The 14,763-nt window shown below is 55.3% G+C and overlaps 1 protein-coding gene across 1 annotated transcript in view; it reads right to left on the bottom strand.

Annotated features, from left to right (window-relative positions):
* Positions 1-14,763, bottom strand: part of LOC311201502 (receptor-type tyrosine-protein phosphatase V-like) — a gene marked incomplete at its 5' end in the record, with an annotated part of 37,030 nt that overhangs the window by 13,566 nt on the left and 8,701 nt on the right. Inside the window, 17 exons of the mRNA XM_084275892.1 lie at positions 762-855; positions 1,290-1,337; positions 1,774-1,900; positions 2,063-2,130; positions 5,235-5,445; positions 5,547-5,681; positions 5,914-6,192; positions 6,661-6,930; positions 7,800-8,072; positions 9,015-9,287; positions 10,074-10,346; positions 10,722-10,991; positions 11,391-11,663; positions 11,927-12,199; positions 12,651-12,920; positions 13,533-13,802; positions 14,263-14,535. Coding sequence (XP_084132018.1) covers positions 762-855; positions 1,290-1,337; positions 1,774-1,900; positions 2,063-2,130; positions 5,235-5,445; positions 5,547-5,681; positions 5,914-6,192; positions 6,661-6,930; positions 7,800-8,072; positions 9,015-9,287; positions 10,074-10,346; positions 10,722-10,991; positions 11,391-11,663; positions 11,927-12,199; positions 12,651-12,920; positions 13,533-13,802; positions 14,263-14,535 — 3,680 coding nt within the window. The remainder of the gene's footprint in view (positions 1-761; positions 856-1,289; positions 1,338-1,773; positions 1,901-2,062; positions 2,131-5,234; positions 5,446-5,546; positions 5,682-5,913; positions 6,193-6,660; positions 6,931-7,799; positions 8,073-9,014; positions 9,288-10,073; positions 10,347-10,721; positions 10,992-11,390; positions 11,664-11,926; positions 12,200-12,650; positions 12,921-13,532; positions 13,803-14,262; positions 14,536-14,763) is intronic.

Below are 14,763 nucleotides of genomic sequence, written 5' to 3'. Positions count from 1 at the left end.
TATCCTGCACAGCCTGTGAATTCTGAGCTGGCTTTTCCCAGTGCCTTTGCACTGTTTGTGTTTAAAAGAAAACAAGGCAAAATAACAAGTATTGGGGAAAAAAACCCTTCTCAGAAATCAGAAACCTACCAAGAAGCTCAGAGCATTTTGTGCTGAGAAAACAGAAACCTCTTGTGTTGCAGAAACAGAACTATCTCGTGCTGCTTCTGCCTCTGTCCTCTCTCAGAAGGCAAGAGAAGGGTGAGGAGGGTTTGAAATAGCTCATGGAACTTAGAAAGGTGCTGGCAGAAGAAGAAGTCAGAGCCTGAAGATGTTGGCCAGTGAAGGTGACCTGAGGAGAATTTCACAGCCTGGCCCTATAGCTCTCAGAGTGCTCCCTGACCTTCCTTCTGGCTGCAGGCTCTAACACTGGCAAGGTTCATCTCCAGGTTACACAACCACTCAGCATCTTCTCCTCCAGTCCAGGCTGGGGACCTTGAGCTTTGTCCAGCAGCTATGGACAGTACTTGTTCACCTCACACCACAGATAACATGTACTTCTACCAGAACCTGAACAAAGCAGGTTTTGAGCAGAGGAATTGCCTGATTACTTGGTCCATCTAATCTTTGGCCTCTAAGACAGCCTAGTAGGGTGGCTGGGTTGCTACAGAGATGGGTTACCATCCTTAGAGATGAAGAGGCCACAGAAGCCACCCAACAGCTGGGGCATGAGCTACATGAGGGGAAATGAAGTCCCATCTCTAGCAGGAGTCTCATCTCACCTCAAACTCCTGGAAGAAAGCGTGGTTAGCACTTGCTGTCTTCATCTCATAGTACTGCTTGAAGTTCTGTATGGGAATGGGCCGATGGACGTGCCTGCATGGAATGAAGTCCAGAGGAAAACTTGCTTTAGCTGTTGGGAGTGGCCAGTGAGACAGCCCAGCTCCTGCCCTGCAGTACCCAGCTGCACACACACACACACACACACACAGAGGGATGGTTTATGACCCTCATCATTGCCCAGGGAAGTGGGTCCAGCAGAGCATTGTTTAGATACTGGAAGGCATTTCAAGGTGATAAGGATATGCTCCTACTGCAGAAGTCTTGCAGAGGAGGTGGGGAAAATGCACTGAGAATACATTGATTTGGGTTTGAGCTGGGTAGTAAATGCTGACCATGGGAGAGCCTGGGATGTGAGACATTACTGAGGGAGCAGAGACTTCTCCTGAGTCAAAGCATGAGACAGGAATTAGGTGAAGGACTCTGGGACCTGCAGTGGGCACACAGAGAGGGGAGAGTCCAGCACGCACCTCAAGCTGTAGGTCACCATTTCCTGGGGCAGGCTGCTCTTCTTGGTTCTAGAATGAAAGAAACTAGAATCAAAGATCTAGAATCAGGGCCCTGGGCAACCTTGTGTAGCTCCAGGCCTGGAGGTTGGTGGCCCTGCCTGTGGCAGGGGGTTGGAGCTCTGTGATCCTTGGGGTCCCTCCCAACCCAGACCAGTCTGGGATTCTGTGATTCAAAGCACACAAGATGTTACAGGGAGAGATGCTGTGGCTCCTGAGCAGACAGCTCACATCAGGCACTCTGTGTAGGGTCCTGTGAACTAACTGCACACAAGCAGCTCCCCTTCCCCTCTGCCCTTTGCTTCCATGCTTGCCAGGCACAGCTCCACTAGCAGGTGGTCTAGTTTGGCTAAATCTCTTTTTCTACCCTCTCACTGCTCTCCTCTCCAGCCTGCACCAAAGGCTGGGCTTCTCAGCCTGCACTGGGTGAGAGATGGGTCACCCTCACCTCTTTGGTCTGAGGTGCTTCCAGTAAACCAAAGCAAAAAGAGCTCCAAGTGTCAAGAGAAATCCCATGATGATTCCAGCGATGATTGGCATTGAGAGTGGAGCTGTGTCTGCACCAGATCCAGCAGCTGGAATAAAAAAGGAGAGTGGACAGAAGGAAGAGGCAGTTAATGGCTGCATTTACACTACTGTACTTGCTACAGCCTATGATCTCCCCCCTGGCTTGCCAAGCTTGTTAATTACCTCTAACCTACACCTCCAGGTAGGGAAGATGGCATTCTCCACCTTACCTGAGAACATGGTGAACGTCACTGCAGGGGCCACTGGGTCATATTTGGTGAAGGCAGCAATGCTGAACCTAGGGCAAAGCAGAGTCCTGCCATCAGGGGCAATCTGAAGTGAGAACAGCACACATGCAGCCAGCAGCAGGAAGATCCAAGACAACAGCACAGCTGCCTGTGTTCAAATGCTGTACTGGAAGAAGCTGGTTTTCTAGTAGGGGATGTGTGGAAATGAGTTTTCCTCCCTTTTTCTGCCTCTTGGACAAGTTTGTTGCTCTTGGGAGACCATGAGAAGATGTTCAGAAGGCACAAATGGAAGCCAGCTCTCCTCCAAAGGGTTATTTGCAGAGACAAGTAGTAAGTTTTTGCTCTCTTACAGGACATAAATAGGGAAAGACAACAGTAAATAGGGAAAATCAAGTTGGATTGAGTCACTGGCTTCATTCATGGCAGCCCATTGATTGGGTTGACTTGAAAGAGCTGAGCCTGGGTAACTGTTTGAAACAGGGGCACCTCAGCTGGGAAGGCTGAGCTTTGACCCAGACCCTCCTTGTCCCTGTGATGATCTGCCCTTCATCCTCCTCCTGGCAGTGTGCTCACCAAGCCTCACAGCTCCCTGTAGTGCTGAGTCCCTTCTGAACAGGTAACTTGGAATATAAGCCACAGATTTCAGCTTTGGATTTTGGCAGCCAGGAGTTTGTGGAGCTTGGTGTGAGTCCCCCCTGGCAGCCCTCCAGACTTGGCTGCCAGAGCAAAGACCTCATTGGAATCAGAGCTTGCAGATGCCATGGTGTGAGAGGTAAGGGCTGGTGAGCAGGTAAGTCACTGACAGGCAGGAGGCAAGGGCTGGCTTGAGAGCAGAGAGGGGCTCTCAGAACTACCTGCTTTTCACCACACCACTAAGGACTGACTAGGAAAGCAGCAGGGTGCTGAGGATGCACGTTGTTCAGGGCAGCCAAACACAGCAGGCTGTGAAGAGGTGTCCTGTAGCATCCTGTGTCTGGGTCCCACAAGGTGCAAAAGGACTTTCCTAGTCCTGAGTAACTTCCTGAATCCTGACAGGTAACAGCTTGATGGGTCTGGATCAGCTGCTAGCCTGCAGGAGGTAGATGGAGTGAAAATGCTGCTGGGAGGGCAAATAAACCCTCTCAGACTGACTGGACAGTATTGGGGGTGGTGAGGTATCCCCAGTCTCTGTCCCCTCAAGCCTGGCAGCAGTTGTGGTCTGAACCAACGAGTAACACAGACCCAGCTTGCAGCCAGGCAGCTCCATCTCCACCGTGCTGGCTGGAGCATGAGGCAGGAGGGGAGGCTGCTGCCTTGCCCTGCCATGCCAAGCAGCAGCCTGAGCAATAAAGATATAGCCTTCATGGTTAATCATCCCAAAGCTTCTGAGTCAACAGGAGAGAGGGGAGTGCATCATCACGCAGTTCTCTAGCCAGGCATGATAATAGAGTATGCAGGGAGAGGCCAAGAGTTTTTTGCTCTTGATGATTCACCTCTGTGTGGGATTTCCAAGGAAATGGCTCTCTGGAAGCTCTTTTATCCCCAGCAGCAGGCATTTCCACCACCCCTGATGTAACACCATCTGTATTCCCTGTCAGCGCTGCCTCCAACAGCAGCTCCAATTAGGAGCCTGTTTGGCAACACGTGGAAATCTAGAGCAACTCTAAGAATCACTCTGTTTTCCATGCAACACAGAGTCTGCACATGGCAAAAGCAGACAAAGCAAAGCAGAGAAAGGAACAGGAGAAAGGGAGGAGAGCCAACAGATCCAAACCCAACATAAGGACCTTGACTCCACTCGCCACCAAACTGAAGGGCAGATCTACTCTCACTTTACTCATGGGGGAAAGTGAAGCTCTCTCTCATGCACACACTTCCTCATGGTCTTTCTTTCTCTTTCCCCAACACTGTCAGCAAGTTCTATCCCCAGCCAGCCACCCTTGCTGTAAGTTAATTTAAGTGGAAATGGGATAATGTTCCAGGGGATCCCTTTGTCAGAGCACTGCCTGGGACTGAGCTGCTCAAGGACCAGAGGACTGGCTAAAAGAGATGACTGATTGGTGTAGAAAACCTGTTTTACCATCAATTATTTCAAAGGTATATACATACACCTATAACAAACTTGTACCTTTGTGTTCCTGGGTTCTATCTGCTGTGAGGTAAGACTCTGAATTTATGAATATTGTGATCTGTATGTGTGTCTCATGGGGAGCCTGGTCCTTAGCCTGGGTGTTTGCTGCCCTCAATCTCTGAGACCCCAGTTGTGTGGGCACCAATTGAACTAATGTTCCCAAATCAAGTTTCCCTTCTTCACCCCCTGAGTCTGCCCATGGCCTTGGGTCACACACAAAGCCTGACAAATGACAGCTTCCACTTCAGTTCCTGCTCTGGAGGTGGAAAACTGCCCAGCCCCAAGGCAGTGCACAGCCCTTGTCAGCCTTAGCTTTCATTTCTGCTGCCCCTCTCCTGGCCCAATATTCCCTGGCCCTCAGCCCCTGCATCCTTCAAATGCTGCTTGGTAGAGCAACCCCTGGGGTCTACTGCTGGATGTCGCAGGAGTATGAGGGTGAGGTGACATCCAGGGAGCTGGTGGTACCTCACAGGGGAATGTCACACCCTCAGGGAATGTCAGGATGTTGCCACCTCTCACCTGTTCTGGGCCACCTCTCACCTGTACTGGGCCATCTCTTACCTGTACTGGGCCACCTCTCACCTGTACTGGGCCACCTCTCCCCTGTACTGGGCCATCTCTTAGCTGTACTGGGCCACCTCTCACCTGTACTGAGCCATCTCTTACCTGTACTGGGCCACCTCTCACCTGTACTGGGCCACCTCTCACCTGTACTGGGCCATCTCTTAGCTGTACTGGGCCACCTCTCACCTGTACTGGGCCACCTCTCCCCTGTACTGGGCCATCTCTTAGCTGTACTGGGCCACCTCTCACCTGTACTGGGCCATCTCTTACCTGTACTGGGCCACCTCTCACCTGTACTGGGCCACCTCTCACCTGTACTGGGCCATCTCTTAGCTGTACTGGGCCACCTCTCACCTGTACTGGGCCACCTCTCACCTGTACTGGGCCATCTCTTACCTGTACTGGGCCATCTCTTAGCTGTACTGGGCCACCTCTCACCTGTACTGGGCCATCTCCCACCTGTACTGGGCCACCTCTCACCTGTACTGTTCGTTGGCTTTCAGCTTCCCGTTGCACGTTGCCCTAGACTGGCCACACTCCTCTGTTCCCACTGGCACTCTCCAGGTTTCAGGGGAGCTCCTGGGGCTTGGATGGAAGGGATTGGGGATTAGCACAGCCAGGTAGGAGTCTTCTGTCCCATAGTAGTGGTCATACCATGTGCTGGACATGCTTTCCTGGGTGGGCCTCAGCACTGAAGGGGAATGTACAAGGTGACAAGTCCCAAAGTGACATCCAGGGGACCTGTGGTCCTCTGGGGAGCCACTGCAGGGTGGGATGTGCAAGGACACTTACATGAATCGTTAGTGGTTGCAATGACACCGTAATACTTGATCTGGCCATTCTCCTCACTGAACAGGTCAGATGAAATAACAACTGTGGAGCTGGCCTCCACCTGGAAGATGTCTGCTTGCAGAGGTGGAGGCAGGGCTGGAGAAGGAAACAGCAAGCACAGCTTGTCAGTGTGTCCCTGCTCCCATAGACACATTGCTCAGCCTGTGGCTAGCCCCAGCATCCCTGCTCAGAGCCCTGACCCACCACAGCTCAGTGCACGACCACGTGGGGCTCACAGGCACCTGGAAGACTCCCCAGGGTTAAGTAGCAAGACTGGGTGTCTTCTCCTGGGGTCTGTGGCAAGGTTATGGGAAAGGAGGGGACTCACCCTCTACTGTTGTGTTGCAGAGCAGAGTCACAGCCTGGCTTTTCATTGTGTTCATGCCCACTGTCCTCACAACAATTCGGTACAATGAGTTTGGTCCCAGCCCCTCCAGACTGGCCTGGCTTGTAGGAACGCTCAAGACATCCTTGGAGCTGGGAGGTCCATCAGAGAGTCTCTCTGTCACCACCTCATAAGCCTCCACATCACCAGGAGAGTTGGTCCAGTTCAAGTACAGGCTCCTTGACCCTGGTAGGCATTGCACATCCTCCACTGGGTTTGGCTCTGTGAAGGAGAGAGGGCTGGCTCTGAACTCTGGATCAGAGAAATCCCAACCTCAGCCCATGTGTCCCAGAGCCACTATGGTCCTGTCCCCGAGTCACTGAGAGAGAAGCAGAGTTGGACATCTGCAACCTGGGAGCCTTCTGTGCCAAGGGCCACAGGACAAGCTGAATGGGTCAGGACCTGATCAGATCCCTTGCAGGAGAAGCAGATCAGTGGAGATCTCTGCAGAGTCTGCTTTCCTTCACAGGTAACCAGGCCACAAGGGGCTGGGAAATCTTTGTGATGGGGCTAACTTAGGGATCCTCATGGCCCCTAGAAGTACATCTTGCTGGTTTTCCTTATGTCCTACCATGAGGACTTCCCATCCTTCTGTTGACTCCCAAGGGTTCATCCACTCTTGAGGTCACCCAGGCATTTCTCCCCCTTCCCACCTCCACTCCTGCCATCCCCATGGCAGAGCATACCCACCCATCGCTACTGCCAAGGGCTTGGTGCTGCTCCAGTAGGGCCCAGCCACACAGCTCAGGGACACAGAGTAGTTCCTCCCTGGGACCAGCCCCTGGAGCAGGTGCTGGACTTGCCCTCTGCCCAGGGTGTGCCTCCAGGTCAGTGAGCTGTTCCTGGGGTCCCGCAGCCAGAGCTGGCAGTCGTCCTGCTGTCCAGACACACTGTCCCAGGAGATGAGCATCGTGTTGTTCCCTCCAGCCACCGCAGAGAGGTTGTTGGGAACTGAAGGGGCTACAATGAAAACCACACCAAGGAGTTATTGGCATCCTTGGACTCTCTTCCATGCTATGGAGATACACCTAGAAGATGGGTAATCTGCAAGGGAACTTCCTATGTTCAGTGAGAACATTTCTGCAGCTGGTGGCTGCCACTACCAGAAATGACCTTTAAGTGGCAACTGGAGAACATGCAGAGTGATGGGCACAAGGAGATGGGTTCTTTCTCCTGCTAATTAGCAAGTTTCATTAGAGACCTGCCTGGAGGGCTCTGCACGTGACTCCAACCACCGTGCCAGGGGCTGGCTGAGCGTGGGAGCAGAGACTCCCTCTGGATTCCCCAAGCAAAGTGCAGGGGCTGTGGGGACAAGCACATGAAAAGGCTCATTGTGCTTATCTGCAATTTCCACATTCCTTTTAAAAAAGAGGGGAAAAAAAAAAAAAAGCCCAGCCTCCCCTTATTCCCCATGCCAAGAATTTTCTGAGTGCCAGGGAGAAAAGCAGAGGGGTGGTGGGGTGTCTTCCCTCATGGTCTCCCAGGCTCTGGATGTCCTCCAGCACCACAGCCATGGGATCCCCTCTTCTTGTTCAGTCACCCATGCCTGGAGGAGACAGCTTGTGTGAACAGCCAGGACAGAAATTGGAGGTCTGCTGCCTGGAACAGCACCCTTGGGTGCCAGACTGTCCTACAGGCAGTAGCATTGCCCTGCTCTCCCTTCCAGTGGGGGCTTGCATAGCCCCTGATCCCACTGGTGGTACCTACAGCTTCCAGGCAGCAGGTCTGGCTACATCCCTGCACCATCCCACTGTGGGGGCTGAGCCCACCCAGCTGGGGAAGGCTGAACCTCATGCATGATGCAAAGACCTCCAGCTCTTGCCACTTACTTGTCCAGTCACTGATGTTCCCTGCAGAGGCCATGTAGGGTCCTGCCATGGACACCACTTCCAGCAGGTATTTGTGTCCTGCAGCCAGGCCAGAAAAGATGAATTTGCTGGTGCCTTTCCCAACAGATACGTTGGCTGCCACGATACCTGATCCTGAGTGATACAGGAGGAGCCTGTAACTGTCTTGCCCTTGGGGTTCAGCTCGCCAGGATGCACTCAGCCTGCTGGGATACCCCTGGTTCGTCATGTACACACTGCGGGGTGCCAGGGGGTCTGGAGAAACAGGATGGGAGACTTGTCAGTGAAGGGTCTGAGGACATGGGCTGGGTATCTTGGCACTGTCATCAGAAGAGATGCACCATATAGGACAGGGCACTTTGTTTTGGCTGGAATGCTGCATCCACCAGCCTGGAGGCAGCTAAAAGCATCTACTCTGCAAAGATGATGAAGGGCCTGGAGCATCTCCCCTATGAGGAAAGGCTGAGTGAGCTGGGGCTGTTCAGCCTTGAGAAGAGAAGACTAAGGGGGGACCTAATTAAAGTCTATAATTATCTGAAGCAGGGGATGCAGGGGGAATCAGCCAGCCCCTTTTCAGTGTCTGTGGGGACAGGACAAGGGGCAATGGCTGCAAGTTGGAGCACAGGGAGTTCCACACCAAGATGGGGAAGAACTTTTCCCCAGTGAGGGTGAGGGAGCCCTGGGACAGGCTGCCCAGGGGGTGTGGAGTCTCCTTCACTGGAGATATTCAAGACTTGTCTGGACGCCTATCTGAGTGATATGTCCTAGGGAGCTGCTTTGGCAGGGGGGTTGGACCCGATGATCTCTCAAGGTCCCTTCCAACCCCTGGGATTCTGTGATTCTGTGATCTTCTGCAGGCTTTCCAGGGGCGTCTGTCTGAGCAGACAGCCCTGTCCCAGCTGGAGATGGGTGAGCACCCAGCCAGCTAGGGAGGAGGGGAAGGTGAATGCTCCTGTCCTTTCCCTCCATGCCTCTCCCCTGAAGCACAGTCCCTGGAGCTTCAGCTAGCCTAATCCAGGCAGGTGGAGCTAACAGTGCAAGTGGGCAGATCCCTGCCTGGTGCCATGGCTCCAGTTTGCCCTTGGGATCAGGCCAGGGCTCAGGGTCTGCTGTCAAGCTCAGCAGGACCGTGTCCTTCACAACAAGCCTTCATGGCTGCTCAGCAGGGCACACACTGCATCAGCACAGAGTACTCACACGTCCAGTTGCTGACATTCCCTGCAGGTGTCTGGTAGGAGCCTGCCATGGACACCACTCTCAGGATGTACTTGCTTCCTGGGGCCAGTCCCGTGAAGGTGAAGTTGTGGGTGTCCCTCCCGAGTGAGGCTGTAGCTGCCACGGTGCCCGGCCGCGCCTGGTACAGGGTCAGTGTGTAGCCATCTCGCCCCCCTGCCGCAGCTCCCCAGGATGCACTCAGCTTGGTGGGGTGCCCCGTGCTCAGCAAGCGCACCGTGGTGGGGGGCAGGGGGCCTGGGGAATCACCAGACTGGTGTTAGGGACTGCAGACTGTGCAGAAGGAAACACTTGTGCAGCAGGACTGATGCTCCCTGAGGGCTGGGCCTCATAGACACCCTCTGGCACACTCCTCCTCCTCCTCCCTTTTCTCTTTTCCCTCTCCACCCCACCTCAGCCTTAATGCTGACCACCCTTTTATGGTCCCTCACATACCAACTCTCCTTCATCCAGGTCTCCCTCATCCTCCTAAGCTGACGGAGTGCCTTTGGCACTGTTACACCCACATCTATCTTCCAGCACCCAGCTGGAGTGCAGCTGCCTGGGCAAGGCTCTCACAGCCCTAAAATACTCTGTCCAGCCCTAAAATCTTTCTGGGTGGGGAGATGTGTTCATATCCAGAAGAAAGACCCGTTCTCCTGGCAGGACTCTGCATTCCCCTCTTGCCCTACACTGATTCATTGCATAAACATTTATGGTAATGTGGTTTGCACTTGCTGGAGGAGACTCAGAGCGTGGGAGTGCTCTTGTTAGAGGGAGCTGGGGCAGCATGGGCAGGGGGAAGTCCCCACATGGGCACAGTATAACAGCCCTGCATGTCATTCACACGTCTACAGCTTAATATCCATGTGCCCATGAGGGTAACAGTGTGCTCCTGCATCAGCTGCTGTGTGTTGCGTCCATGCAGCTGCGTGTGCACCTCTCCAAAGGTCCCCTGCAGACCTCCCACCCCTCCTCAAGACTGCCCAGTGATGCAACATCTCCCACCCCTCTGCAGGGAACAGCCTCCCCCCAGGCACTCACGTGTCCAGCCACTGATGTTGGGTGCTGCTGCCTGGTATGGCCCAGCTGTGGCACTGACTTGCAGAGAGTACTCGTATCCCGGGCTCAGGCTGGTGAAGGTGAAGTTGTGGGTGTCTCTCCTGAGTGAGGCTGTAGCTGCCACGGTGCCCAGCAGCAGGTGGTACAGGGTCAGTGTGTAGCCATCTCGCCCCCCAGCAGCAGGTCCCCAGGATGCACTCAGCCTGTCAGGGTGCCCCGTGCTCAGCCAGCGCACGGCAGCTGGGGGCAGTGGGCCTGAGGAGGAGAGACAAGGAGACACTGCCAGGAGCCATGTCTGGGCTGAGGGAAAGGAGACACTCCATGTCTGTGCCAAGCCTGCTGTGCAGGAGATGGGCCAGCCCTGCAAGGTGCCAAGGGCTGGCTTTGCCCTTGATTCTGTGGCAGCTGCCTGAGCCTGTGGGATGGTTGTGCACAGCTCCCAGGGACACGGGTGGCCAGGCCACAAGGGTCATGGGGACTCCCCATGCTGCATCCAGCAGGACATGAGCACTGGGTGCTTGCATGGGTAAGAGGAAGGCAGGGTCTGGCTGTACCAGTATGGCCTCTTATTTGACCCAGGAAGGGGGAGACCTGGGGGATGCCTGGCTGCAAGGATAGCATCATACTCACGTGTGCAGTGGGTGAGACTGGGGGTGCTGTTTTGGAAGGGCCCAGCAGTGGCCCTCACTGTCACACTGTAGTATGTGCCAGGGCTCAGGTTCCTGAAGATGTGACTCCTGGCAACCCAACCCAGCATCACGTGCCCAGCGTGGCTGCTGGAGGCTGTGTCATAGACATCCACCTCATAGCCTTCTGCTCCTCGGCCCATGGCTGCCCAGGAGACCTGCAGGGTGGAGGCAGAGGGGCTGCCCAGACTGAGGTTGGCAGGAGCCAAGGGATCTGAAAAGCAGGAGGGAGACAGTCAGATCCTCGTGCCAGCACGCTCTGCTCAGAGCTGTGAGCTTTGCCCAGTGGCTCCTTGAGCTCTGGCAGTGCTGGACACCAGCTCCAACTGGGGAGGGGGCAGGGGGGGAGGGATGGGAGTGCAATACCCCCAGGGTCTGCAGCTGGATATGTCAGGGGAGATAGGAAGAGCCTTGGAGGTGGGTAGAAGGGATTGGCTCTGTGTCCAGAGGGAATGAGGACAGTAAGCAGAAAGGTGGGACAACTGTGTAGAAGCTGGGGGCACAGTGGGGACAGTTTGGGATGGGGAAGGTGGCAGTGGGTGCTTTACAAGGCTCAGATGGATGCTCTGGGCCACAGTGGGGTGCCTTGTCCAAGCCAAGCCATCAGACTCACATGTCCACTGGGTGATGTTGGTGGAGGAGGCTTCAGATGAGCCTTTCACAGCGATGACCTGCACAGCAAACCTGCTGCCTGCCTCCAGCTGAGCCCAGGTGATGTTCTGTGCGCCCGCGCCCACGGTCTGGACCCGCTGCCTGCCCTGGGTGCTGAGGCTGTGCAGAACAGCACGGTAGTGGTCCCTCCTGCCAGGAGGCTTGTTCCAGGAGGTGTAAAGCTCTGAGGAGCTGCCTGGGTTGGTAAGGCTCAGGTTTGTCGGGGCAGCAGGAACTGTGAGGAGAGACACGTGAGTCAGAGAGAACCAGATGCAGTTCTGAACATGCAGCTGCCTACTGGGAGGAGTTTTGCTTTCCCCAGCAGCAACTGGCCAGCAAATGCTCTGTGCCCACATGGTACAAGAAGGCTGCAAGAGGCAGGAGATGACTGCAGACCAGCGTCTCCAGACCAGGTGCCCTCCCATTGAGCCCTATCCCACTCTAGACCTCCTCACAGTGCTCCCATCCCAGTCCCCCATGGGTGGTGGGGGTTCTCACCTGTGCAGCCAGTGACATTCTTGGGGAGGGAGCGATAGGGTCCAGCTACTGCCCAGATGCCAACAAGGTAGCAAGTTCCTGGTGCCAGCTGTGCCAGGGTGATGTTGGTGCTGTCTTTCCCTGCTTCCAAGCTCCTTGCTGGTGATGAAGAGCCTTCCTCATGCACGCTGAGCAAGTATCTGTCCCTCTGCCCAGGAGGGGTCTCCCACTGCACAGCCAGAGCCCAGGCAGTGCTGACAGGGCTTGCCAACAGGGAAACAGGAGGTAGTGGGACTGTGGGAGAGAAACACTGTTACAGGGAACAGACCTGGGATGCTCAGGCCTGTCTCTAGTCTGGGAATGAAGCTGGAAGCTGCAGGGCTGTGAGAATCTAACATGCTGTCTAAAGACTGCCACAAACAGTGGGGTGCTCCCAGATCGAAGCTGCTCCCTGTGTCCCAGGTGATAATGGTGCATCACTACCATGGTCTGAGACCCTCTGGTCCCAGAGTGCTGGGCTGGGCTCACAGCATGCCCCATTGAGCTGCTGCTCTCAGGATGAGGGTCCCAACAAGAGAGACAGCATCATGAACAGGAGACAGGCACTAGTGGGTTGTGGGGTATGGTAGAAGCTCAGTGCCATCCTGCAGGACAGCCCTGGGACAGCCCTCTTAGTCTCCAATGCCTCACCAGGTCAGAGCCAGGCTGGGCACCAGGGCTGGGTGCAGAGGATCTGTGTCCTTACCAGTGTAGCTGATGGCAGTCTGAGAGGAGGTGCGGTGAGGCCCAGCTTGAGAAATGATCTCCACGCGGTAGCGGGCCCCTGGCACCAGACCCTCCAGGTCAAGCTGTGTGACTCCACGGGGGACAGAGACGTTCCTGATGATCGACAGGGACTCGGCCACTGAGAGCTGTACCAAGTGGTCTCTGCCACCGCCTGACTCTGCCCAGCTCACATGTAGCTCCTGGGGTCTCTGGCCAGGCTGTACACTCACATTAGCCAGAGACAGTGGATCTAGGGGAAAACACAGCGTGGAGACCCATGAGATGGGGGAGGAAAGGAACTGGAGGATCCAGGACATAGCCTGCACCTCTGCACACAGCCTAAGGAGAAGCAGTGGCAGCTGACTGTCAGCTCTCCTGTGGTCCTGGAGGACGAGTAAATTCATAGATTTACAGAGCTGTAGGGGTTGGAAGGGACCTCCAGAGCCCAACTCCCCTGCCAAAGCAGCTCCCTAGGACAGGTCACACAGGTAGTTGCCCATCCATGTCCCCAGGGCACTGCCAACAGCCAGGTGCTGTACTGAGAAAGAGGGCACTTGGCTCTCCAACGGGCTGCCCTGCTCCATGGACAGGGAGCAGCAAACCCAGATCGGTCTCTGAGCTTCCTCTCTTGCACCCCTCTCCCACCAGTCCCAGGCTGGCCTTCAGATCACAAGTGGCCTAGGCCCAGAAACCAGCACACAGCACCTAACTCCTGACATATTCTCTGATTCCCAAGGGCAGGGAGCATGCAGGTCTCCCTGGAGCCCTCCCTGCACCCAGACAGATCCGTGTCACTGCCAGTCTTGCAGGCAGTGAGGAGATGACCCCTCTCTGCAGGAGGCTGGGGACTCTTCTCACTCACATGTCCACTCGGTGGCAAAGTGTGATGAGGATCTGTAGGGACCAGCCAGGACAGTCACCTTCAGGAAGTACTGAATGCCAGGGGACAGCCCCAGGAACGTGAAGTTGTGGGTGTTGGGCCCCACGGAGATGTTCCTGTGTGTTGGATGACTCTTGCTGTAGAGCTCAAGCTGGAACTGGTCCACATCACCAGCAGCCTTTTCCCAGAAGGCTGAGAGTCCCAGCGGGTGTCGGGTGTTGGTCAGGGTCACGCCAGCTGGTGCCAGGGGGTCTGAGAGAGAAGATATCCAGGCAGTGAGAGGCCACAGTGGAGGAGCTGCTGTGGGGTGGAGCAGGGGCCTACATGTGCCTGTCCTGGGCACCCTCCATCACCTGTCCCTGGTGGGCTCAGGTCAGAAATCAGCCCTGGCACATCAAACCCCAGAAAAGCCTGAGCTCCTGCTCCACAGCAACATGGGTGCAGATCCCCACCTCCACTGCTGGGCGACATTTGGAACAGTTTTCTGTTCAGGGAGGGATTTCTCCAGCACTCAGGAACCTTTTACTTCCAACCTGGCTGAATGGGGTTGTGGTTGCTCTGTCCTTCCACTCCTTGTCTGTCTACCCCTGGTTCCCCCTCCTCCCCATACCTGGTCTACACTCTGCCTTGCTTCCATGCTGTGAGCTTTCTGCTGTTTGGCAAGCCACAGTTGCAACTTGCAGTAGGGTTGAGGTAGGACTGTCACACTCACATGTCCAGTCTGTGGCTGATTCTCCAGGGGATCTGTAAGGTCCAGCCACAGCTGCCATCTCCAGTGTGTACTGTCGCCCAGGGACCAGGTCCTCAAAGGTGACATTTGTCCAGTTCTTCCCCACAGTTACGTTCCTGACCTGCTGCTGGGACTTGGTTTCCCAGAGGGTCCCTGCATAGCCAGTGCTGCCAGTGGTCACTGCTCTCCAAGAGGCTTGCAGAGAGGTGCTGTGGCCCTGATTGCTGAGGGTCAGCTGCTCCAGGGGCAGAGGATCTAGGAAAAGAGAGGTCTAGAGTCACAGCCATACCCTGACTGGGGTCACCCAGCAACAGCACAACCCCAAATGTGCTGGGATTGGAGCCCCTTCCCTGGGAAAACCCACATCCAGGTGCTCTGGCCACCCACAGGGTTTGACCAGGACACTGTCCACCTGATGACACCTACACACCAGTTGGGCAGAGACTGGGGCCAGCACAGATTTTGAGCTGGCATGGTGGTACA

This window comes from Gallinula chloropus (assembly GCF_964237585.1).
Source record: "Gallinula chloropus genome assembly, chromosome: 27".
Lineage (NCBI taxonomy): Eukaryota > Metazoa > Chordata > Aves > Gruiformes > Rallidae > Gallinula > Gallinula chloropus.
The sequence above is the reverse complement of the archived record's forward strand: the minus strand, read 5'-3'. Positions and strand labels throughout refer to the sequence as shown.